Here is a 10,810-nt window from a genome sequence, read left to right on the forward strand (position 1 = left end):
CTCCAGATATGATGGTTAAGAAACTACCCGCCTATATGACTTAAATAATGTGGCAACAAATGTTCAAGTTATATGATTGATATTTACATTACTAAAAGGTAATCATGCCATTAAGAGTATTACATTTTATTACATTTATGGCTTTTAATTTTAACTTAAAATAAACAGTCAAATAATGTAATGTTTAAGCTTGGTAACTACATGTTTGAGAATAAAAAACACAATTGAATTTGTATAATTTTTATTTTCTTGATAACTGTAGAAAAATGGCTGAATTTGGAGATTTGACAAATCAGGAAGTGATCAGCAGATACCGGTTAGACAAGGATGGCATTATGTTTCTTACTGAACTGCTTAGAGAAGATCTGCAGCCAAAAACCCTGAAGAAAAATGCCATCACACCTTTGCAGAAAGTAAAAATTGCTTTAAGATACTTTGCATCTGGAGAGATTCAATTGAATGATGGAGACATACATGTCATATCACAGCCATCAGTGACAAGATGTATCTCACAAGTAATACATGCATTGAGTAGACCTCATATTGTACAAAGATACATAAAATTTCCCAAAACACAACAAGAATTACAAGATTTTGAAAGGGAATTTTATGGGACAGCCAGCTTTCCCAATGTGTTTGGTGTTATCGATGGCACTCACGTGCAACTTCAAGCACCAACAGAGATTGAAGAGGTGTATGTTAACAGAATGAATTATCATAGCATCAATACTCAGGTACAATTACTTAGTTCTACCAAGATTGTTTAAATCATGCCTTCTGTGGTCTTAACAATTGTCAGATAAATATGCAGGGACTATAATCTTGATAATTCATGTGAGCATTTTTAGTGCAATAATTATTAGTCCCCTACCGGTTTACCGGAGGGGACATTAGGTTTACCCTCCGTCCGTCTGTCCGTCCGTCAGTCCGTCCACAAAACTGGATCCCGCGATAACGCAAAAAGTACTGAAAATATTTTAATGAAACTTGATATATGGATAGATGGCAGTATGGAGATTATGCACGTCTTTTTCTTTTCTTCCTATGTTGAAAATTCTGGTTGCTATGGCAACAAATAGACTGAAAATATGGCAAATTTTACACTTAACCTGGATCCCGCGATAACGCAAAAAGTACTGAAAATATTTTTATGAAACTTGATATATGGATAGATGGCAGTAAGAAGATTATGCACGTCTTTTTCTTTTCTTCCTATGTTGAAAATTCTGGTTGCTATGGCAACAAATAGACTGAAAATATGGCAAATTTTACACATAACCTGGATCCAGTGATAACACAAAAAGTACTGAAAATATGTTTATGAAACTTGACATATGGGTAGATGGCAGTATGGAAATTATGCACATCCTTTTTTATCTTCCTATGTTGAAAATTCTGGTTGCTATGGCAACAAATAGACTGAATTTCAAGATTTCTGATTCTAGTTTTTAAGTTTTTTCACTTTAAGTTCTTTATTTCTTAAGGTATTTTCTTCAAACTTTAAATATAAGTTGCTTGTCATCAACCACATCATATGTGACAAGGTTTACAACTCTAGCATAAAATTTATCAGAATTACCTCCCTTAAACTTAAAATTTTCATGAAAAAAACATTGTTTTTTTTTAATAACTTCTTTTTCTGAATGTATCTACTTCATATAAATGTTTCTTATTATCACTCAACATTTGTGAGTGTTCAATACTCTAGCAAGACTATTTCCAGAATTATGCCCCTTTTGAACTTAGACTTTTTTTTGAGAAATTGGTAATTTTTACTCCAACTTCTTCAATCATGATAGGATTTTAAAAATGTTATATTTTGATAACAGGGATGTTTAAAAAATAACTTTAGAGTGTCCTTCAGTCCGTCTGTCTGTACATAAAAACTGTTTCCTGTGATCACTTTTAAAGAACTTTTTCAACAAATTTACTTAAAATAGGAACCTAAGTGAATGGCCAATGGCCCTTCAGAATGTTGCTTGGGCTCTTACCGGTAGGGGACTTATGGATTGCTTGCAATACTATGATAATTGCTTGTTGAACAAGAAATGTTGAAACAACACATATGCCCCCTTTCTAGCCCTTGACTCGCATTATTGCTAATTGCGTTATAGAAACTTGCCATAAATGGGTACATGGAAGCATTCAGTTACGGGAAAAAATGACCTACTAACCAATCAATATGTGAAATATAAAGAGCTTGACCTTTGACATAGTGATCCCAATATCAATTGAGGACATCTAGTAGTAATGACCAATCAGTATGTGAAATATGAAGTCTTTGTGATAAATAGTTTTTAAAACAAGAACCGGTTGAACCGCGTGATGCTCCCCGAGAAGGTTCTGGACACAGGAAAGTATAAAAAAAATGAACAAAGGGCAAAAAACTCCAAAATTAGGCACAGCGGAGTTATGATTTTTTGCACTGCACTTCTATTCAATGAGATCTATCTATCTATAAAGTTTCCTGATGATATCAGAGTTATGTCCCAGGTAAAATTCAAAGTGTAAAAATGAACAAAGGGCAATAACTCCAAAATTAGACCAGGTTTTGTTTAGGTTCTTTAAGCATTGCAGTTCTATCCAATTATATCTAGCTACCTACAAAGTTTCATGTTGATATCTCTAATAGTTTTAAAGTTATGTCACAGACAAAAGTTAAAAAGTAAAAATAAACAAAGGGCAATTACTTCAAAATAAGGCAAGGCAGAGTAATGATTCTTAAGCACTGCACTTCCACCCAATGAGACCTATTTATCTACAAAGTTTCATGTTGATATCTCTTATAATTTTAGAGTAATGTCCCGGACAAAGTTCAAAGTGTCAAAATGAACAAAGGGCAATAACTCCAAAAGTAGGCAAGACAGTGTTTCAGTTCTTGTGCACTGCAAACTTATTCAATGAGATCTATCTATCTACAAAGTTTCATGTTGATATCTCTTATACATTTAGAGTTAAGTCCCGGACAAAGTTCAAAGTGTAAAAATAAACAAAGGGGGATAATTCAAAAATTAGGCAAGGCAGAGTTAAGGTTCTTGTTCACTGCACACCTAATCAAAAAGATCTATCTACCTACAAAGTTTCATGTTGATACCTATTATAGTTTTAGAGTTATGTCCTGGACAAAGTTCAAAGTGTAAAATAAACAAAGGGGGATAATTCAAAAATTAGGCAAGGCAGAGTTACGGTTCTTGTGCACTGCACACCTACTCAATGAGATCTATCTACCTACAAAGTTTCATGTTGATACCTCTTGTTGTTTCAAAGTTATGTCCCGGACAAGAAAAGGGGACGGACGGACAGACAGACGGAAAGACGGGCGGATGGACGGACAAGGCGGCGACTATATGCTCCCCCGAAATTTTTCGGGGAGCATAAAAATCAGCGGAAACCATGCAGTCTACAAAGGGACAGACCTACCGACAGTAGCAAAACAATATACCCCCTCTTCTTCGAAAGGGGGCATAATAAACAGTTAATTTGCTCATCCTTTATATCATTATAAAATATTTTAATATTAATCAAGCAAACCAAAAATCAATAGACGATATCAAAAAATTTGATAATTTTCCTATCCTTGTTAGCACTTCATAGCTGTTTACAAAAATAAGAAACCTCCAATGCTAATTTTCAGGTTGTTTTTGATCCCAATGATCGAATAATAGATATGGTGGCAAGATGGCCGGGATCTGTCCACGACAGCTGAATTTTGAGGGAGAGTGGTGTTTGGGGATTAATGGAAGGTGGTGCGGGTCATTTTCCACCAGGTGACCACTATCTTACCTTAATCCCCAGCCAGGATCACAAAATCAGTATAACAGGTGCAGTTACTTAATAAAGTATATATAGAAGAACCTGATAAATTATATATCTTGACAGTTATGTTTTATATAAATAACAACTAATTACATAATTATTATGCTTGTAAATTTTTTCATTATGAGTCAGTGACATAATGCTGTAAAATTTCTATCACATTTTACTTCTATTCTTGTACAAAATATTGAGCATGTAAAGTTTATTAATTAATTCATGAATATATACATATAGTCTCAGGTAAAATTATTAAACAGTAAGTAATATATTTAACAAAAAATCTGTTTTTAATAATTGTAAGATGGAAAAAAAAAAAAATTGTTTCAGGGCACATAAATCAACAAGAGCCAAAGTTGAGAGAGGCATTGGCCAACTGAAAAGGCGCTGGGGTGTCTTACATTCCGAGATTAAAATGAATCCAGAGAAAGTATGCAAGTAAGTACTTTAACTTCTTATAAACCTGTTCTTACTACATGTTAATAAACATGTTAACTTCTTATACATCAATAATTCGTACATGTTTTTTAGACAATATTACTTCATAAGATAAAAAATGATTATTTTAACAATGACTCTTACATAAAAAAAACAACAAATCCATATAGTAATCTTGAGTAGATAATAACATTTTACTTGATTATTACAGGCTGATTATATGTTGTGGAGTATTGCACAATTTATGCAAATCCAGAAATATTCCAATGCCATTAGATATTTTGCATAATGGTCAAAATCAACCTCAAACTATAGTGCAAAGTGGTCCTCAGGATGGTTTGAGGTACAGAGACTATGTTGCAGCAACTTATTTTTGAAAGGTAATTTCCCTTTTGATACACTGACAATGCTTAACACTGACATTTCATTCCAGTTTACAAGTGAAATATATCTCTCAATCTTGCCAAAAACAAATTTCCTATTTATTTCATGTTTCAGTTAGTGATCTTAAGTCATTTTTTACTGACATATGCCGTCTAATGTCATGCATTATTTTTCACACCCTCATTAAATCATGATGTCACAATATTAATGTTAACATGTAATTTTGCAAAATTTCTTGACAATTTTTACATTTTTAACACGACATAATTATGCAGTTATTATTTCCCAAAAAGAAGCAAAATTTAAATATGGCAATTTATTACACTCTTATAAATGAAATATTGAAAAATATTGATGAAATAAAATGCTCATAAAATGTTTTTTCTACAAATACAGGACTTATTTTCATCTTGTGGTATGAAAATTATCATATTTCACTCGTGGCTACTGCCACTCGTGAAATATTTATTTTCATACCTTGTCGAGGAAAATAAATCCTGTATTTATAGAAAAAACCTAAATATCCTATATTTATTTCTGTCCATAATTCAATTTACTTTATATTTAATATTTTCATCTGAATTCATATATAGTCATAAATGCACTGTTGAAAATAGCAACTAATTATTTCACTGTCTACTGAAAGGCATGAAATATATTAATTTCATTGCAGCAAATTAACTGAAATCTAAGAAATTTGTACTTTATCTAAAGTGATAATAGTGCACATAATGTAATGGAAGTGATTTCCGATAATTACAAGTCTTGTTAAATTGCTGAATTCTTGCAAAGAAAATGCAAGATTATTCTATCTATTAACATACATATTCATACACTTCTTTTTTACCTCTAGTGTGTACATTTTTAAAATTAACAATTATGTTTTCTGTGTAAAATCAAACTACTAATTTCATTTGTACATAGAGACATAAATAATACCAAATATGAAAAATTAGCATATGTTTTTACTAATGAGGATCATTCATAAGTTATTGGATTCTAATTTTGTAACTGCTATGTTTTATAAACATTTTGTTATATTGCAAACCCTTTAATGATTTTTATTTTAAAAATTTGTGCGAAAAACTCCTCATATAGCACTCATGCAATTTCATTGAAGCTTTACTGGATTGATTAATAGCTCAAGTAATTGCACATATAACACAAGTTTTCCGGTTGAATGAATTTTTGGCTGAGTTATGGCCCTTGAATAAAGTGCGTTTTGCCTTATAAATCAATTTTGTGTCTTAGTGCTACTTAGCAGCTGCAAAATGCAATTGACTATCATGAGGCGACACATGTGATCACTGATCACTCTTGTTAGTCCCCTACCGGTTAACCGGAGGGGACTTTAGGTTTACCCTCCATCCGTCTTTCTGTCAGTCTGTCTGTCAGTCCGTCAGTCAACAAAACTGGATCCCGCGATAACTTGAAAAGTAATGAAAATATTTCTATGAAACTTGATATATGGATAGATGGCAGTATGGAGATGAGCACGTCTTTTTCTTTTCTTCTTATGTTGAAAATTCTGGTTGCTATGACAACAAATAGGCTGAAAATATGGCAAATTTTACTCATAAACTGGATCCAGTGATAAAGCAAAAAGTACTGGAAATATTTTTATGAAAATTGACATATGCGTAGATGGCAGTCTGGAGATTATGCATGTCTTATCTTTTCTTCCTATTTTGAAAAAACTTTGGCAACAAAATTAATAGGCTTAAAACATGGCAAATATAACAATATTTGTGATTAAGTCAAAAAGAGCTGAACATTTTTATGAAATTGCATCTTCAATTCAAGAGTTATCTCTTCTTTAAGAATTTTGCTTTTAAAAATGTTATGTTTTGGTAATAGGGATGTTTCAAATATTAACTTTAGAGTATCCTTCAGTCCGTCTGTCTGTCTGTTCATAAAAAGTGATCACTTTTATAGAAACTTTTCCAACAAATTTACTTAAAATAGAGAAAAATTGAAACATTAGTGAATGGCCAATGGCCCTTCAGAATGTTGATGGGGTTCTAACCGGTAGGGGACTTATGGATTGCTTGCAATACTATGATAATTGCGTGTTAATAATAGGATAAAAATATGGAAACCTGTATGTGAAATAAAGTTTTGAATGATCCTCGTAACTAAAGATTTAATCAATTAATTATTCTTCTTGTAGATGTAGTTTTTTTTGAAGTAGTTCAATTTCAAGTTCTAATTTTCTTTTTTTCAGTTGGTGGAGTTCTTGTTTGGATTTGCAACATATTTCACAGTGGTTAGAAGACTTTGATGTGAAGTGTGACTGGCTTTTTGCCCTCACTGGCAATTGAGACCTGCAAATAATATAAATCAGTTTGCTTGTTAATCAATACATACTTTACTGAAACTATATTTTGTGCTTCCTGAAAAGGAGAGAGCCTAAAGTCATCACATTTTCCGCCCGCTGTTACATGTGTCCTGCAGATCCCTATTTGAACTTCACATATTGATAAAGACAAGTGAGAAGAAGTGACTTATCAAAGAACCATACTAGCACCTTACTTAACTTTTTTAATTTAACTCTACTGATTATACTAAACACTAACTGTCTAGATATGATTTTAAGCTATCAATAGTATTTCAATGTAACTTCACACATAAATAGTAGTTGCTGAGATACCAGTGAGATAAATTGCAGTATAATTTAAACTTCAGCTTCACTTAATTTTTTTATTATCTCCTTAAAGTATTAAGAATAATACTACTTGAAAAAAAAACTTGGACATGGTATTAACTGAGAAGTATAAACAATTTGTCTATAAATAAATAAAGAATATCATGCCAGTGGCTGATATGACAGATTTTATCAGGCAATGCTTAGAAAAAAGATAGAGGGCAAGGCTATGCTGAGGCTGTTCATTTTTGTGTGCCGAGCCTAGTTGGCATGCACTTTATCATCAGAAATAAATGTAATGACATTTATTTGCATAATTATATTATATAAAATTAAATTTGACTATTTCTGATACAATTAGTAATTAAGACACCAATTTCATTACCTGGTTTCTACAACAACTTCCTCAGACTGCACCTCTTGCTCTGGCAGCTGTACTGTAGTTTCAGAACTGTTAAAATATACAAAGTAATTCATAGTTTGATATATAGATATAATTATAATTTATTAAGTTATTATGGGTGTTTATCACATTCCCTTGCCACTTTTGCGACTTCGTAAAAATGGTATTGCTCAGCAGTGCATATATTTTGACAAAATGTAAAGATGCACTAAATGTTAGCTTTAACTATAGGCCGTCAAGGCAAAATGATTCTTTTTCACTCTAAACAGTCTTTATTTTTGGTATGTGATAAATATAATATAAAATTTGTGTAAATTCATTAATGAATTTATTGAACTCTTTGAATATAATAATGTCATGCTCGTCAGAGTATGGTATAATATACTTTAATTCAACTTCAATAAATTCAGTATTAAACTTACACTCATACAATATCCTCTATAATCTTGATCTTTAACTAGAAGTTAATGCTCTCATGGTTTTTACTAGAATGATTCTCTGTGCCTCATGAGATCTTTACCTAGTAAATTTAGCTTGAGTCAAATACAAGTTTCTCATCAAGGTACTCCTGTGATAACCATAATAATTTTTATGATCATAATGTCACTGCTTCCATTAGCTTACATGTACATTAAATTAGTATATAATTGTTCATATATGATTTGTATATTGAAATATTTGTATGCATAATCATTTGAAAAAATAGAAAGAAAATGAACATCAAAATATAAATCACCTGTTGTCAACTACGGCCATAAATGGTGGAATCTGTATGCTCTCCCAAACATACCCCAGCCACACTGACACTTTCCTTCCCTACAACGGCCATAACAGCCTCTGTAAGGAAGGAAAGAGCAGGTGTTCTTGGTCCGCCTCCTGTGGAAAATAATTAATGTCATTAATGGATTCTTACAATTTCTTATATAACAATGTGGCCATACCACGTGACTTTTCGGGTACGGAACACGCCGATTTTTCACCCGATTCAGGTATGTTTTTTATTCATAACTTATTTATTACTCATCCGATTTTGATCAAATAAGGCGCAGAGTACCCGTAATTATATCAGCTTTCCACGGTATATTAAAATTCTGAAAACCCCTGTATGGTTTTTGAGAACATTCGAGTACAGTTTTCTTCTCATAGCCGGGGCCGAGGGGAACGGTACACACTCATTTGTCATAACAAGCGATTTCTAGCAAGTCATATGTTTTTTGTCACTATTTCATAGAAAAATACATGTTAAATCTGATATATTTAATATGTCCAATGTATCGAGTGAATGTAGTGATGTTTTAGCATATTTTCATAAAGTTATGTTGAAATGGTACGGAACACACTGTTATCTGAAAAGATACGGTACACACACAATTTCTGTCTTTGAAATAATTCTAAAATAAAATATATGAAAATTTAATTTAAATTATAATATGAGTGATTTTTTTCATAGTTATACATTTTATTAATTTAAACAAGAACCCTGGGACCTGTTTTGCAATGTACCATTATGCTTACTTCAAATGTTAATATGTATTTGTGCATTATATTTCAGTAGTAATTGTCCTACTAGTACTTAAAATCACCTATGGTATGTTAAACACTTCGATCTTCAAAGAATCATGTAGTTGCGTTTCATGATTGTTCTAGAGAAAGAAATGTTGTTATAATGCTGTGTTTATTGTTGTTGTTTTCATTTCTTTTAGTTTTAGTGAAGTGTAAGTCTAAGATATGTCTATTTGCTTCCTCCTGAAAAAAATAAAACAATGTCAAGACCTAAATCGCTGAAAAATATCATTACTTGATAACATTATATGTATTTATATTTTGTTAATAATAAGTATCTAGGTACAGTTTTGCAGTATCATGGTCATGTTTAATTAAATCAAAACACAGAAGGCGCTGAATTTATTTGGGTCTCAGAATGTCAGAAAGGTGAAGGTTATGAGATTACAAACCAATTTGTTTTTGTATAGTGCCACCAATGCTGTTTCCAGTGTTATAACTGTAGTAAATTGGCTATAATGCTTATTGCAACACTGATATTCATTTCAATGTTTATTTGGCTTGAAAAAAACAAAACAAAAAAAACAAAAATAAATAAAAACATGAGTTGCCTTAAATGGGATTTGAGCTCAGGACATCTCTCTCTCTCTCTTTCTAAACGAGCGTGTAATTATCCCCTCGACCACGGGGAAGTTACACGATAACAGCCTGAAGAAACCATATCATTCTAAATTAGGGTTTGTAACCCTTATTCATTTCGTTTAACACTGGTGTAAATAATCATGGAGCTTAATATTGCATTTATATCCGTAAAGAATGACACAATATTTGAAATTTTTGACCAATCGGGAAGTACTTTTCTTCCCCTGAGAAGGCTTGAAAATTAATGCGCCTGTCATTTGACTATCTTTACGCAGTGATCTCCCCTTATTTTTTCGGCGTTAGAGTACTTATAAAGGTAAGTAACCGCTTCGAGGAGTTCGGACTACTTTCTGATGTTGCAAATAAGCATATCAGAGTCTGAAATTTCGCTACAATTATTTGTTTGGTCTGACGACCCAAACAAATAAAAATGTAGTTGCCATGGCTTAAATTTTTTATGTTTAAAGACATGAAGCTTTAAGAATAACTTTTAATTCAGGTAATATAGGTCATTTTTGGTTTGGTTTCACGGCTCACCAAAACTGACATGATCATGTGGCGACTTTCCAGTTTTACAAGTGCCCCTTTAGGTATATATAAAGGTACGAACGGGCACCTGAGTAGAACGACCGACGTTCTTTACGGTAGTTAGAAAACTTTCTCACATAAAAAATCGAAACATCGAAGTCATAGGTGGTCTCGTACCTACTTCATGTAGTATATAAAATAGAACGCAGCCTCCATAGCATTTAATTTACAAAATGGGTATTATTAAAAATAACAAAAGTGTACATGGAGTGCACTATCCTCGAAAGACATTGTTTAATCATTTTATTTTTAACACAAACACGCACGCACACATATCCATGAAATCATGTTTTTAAAGCATCTTTAAATGAAAGTCCAAGATAGGCATAATTTCACCAAAATTTCTTACATGCATATGTAACAAGGTAACCTTGTGTAAACTACGTTACGTTATA

General features: G+C 32.1%; 1 protein-coding gene across 1 annotated transcript; it reads left to right on the forward strand.

Annotated features, from left to right (window-relative positions):
* Positions 1–266: 266 nt before the first annotated feature.
* LOC132719718 (putative nuclease HARBI1) lies at positions 267–767 on the forward strand. The gene has a single exon (XM_060703557.1). It carries the CDS (start codon positions 267–269, stop codon positions 765–767), a length of 501 nt encoding a protein of 166 aa, XP_060559540.1.
* Positions 768–10,810: the final 10,043 nt, after the last annotated feature.

The sequence above is a fragment of the Ruditapes philippinarum genome, unplaced genomic scaffold, assembly GCF_026571515.1.
Source record: "Ruditapes philippinarum isolate M1 unplaced genomic scaffold, ASM2657151v2 ctg2458_1_1_1_1, whole genome shotgun sequence".
NCBI classification, from domain to species: Eukaryota; Metazoa; Mollusca; class Bivalvia; order Venerida; family Veneridae; genus Ruditapes; species Ruditapes philippinarum.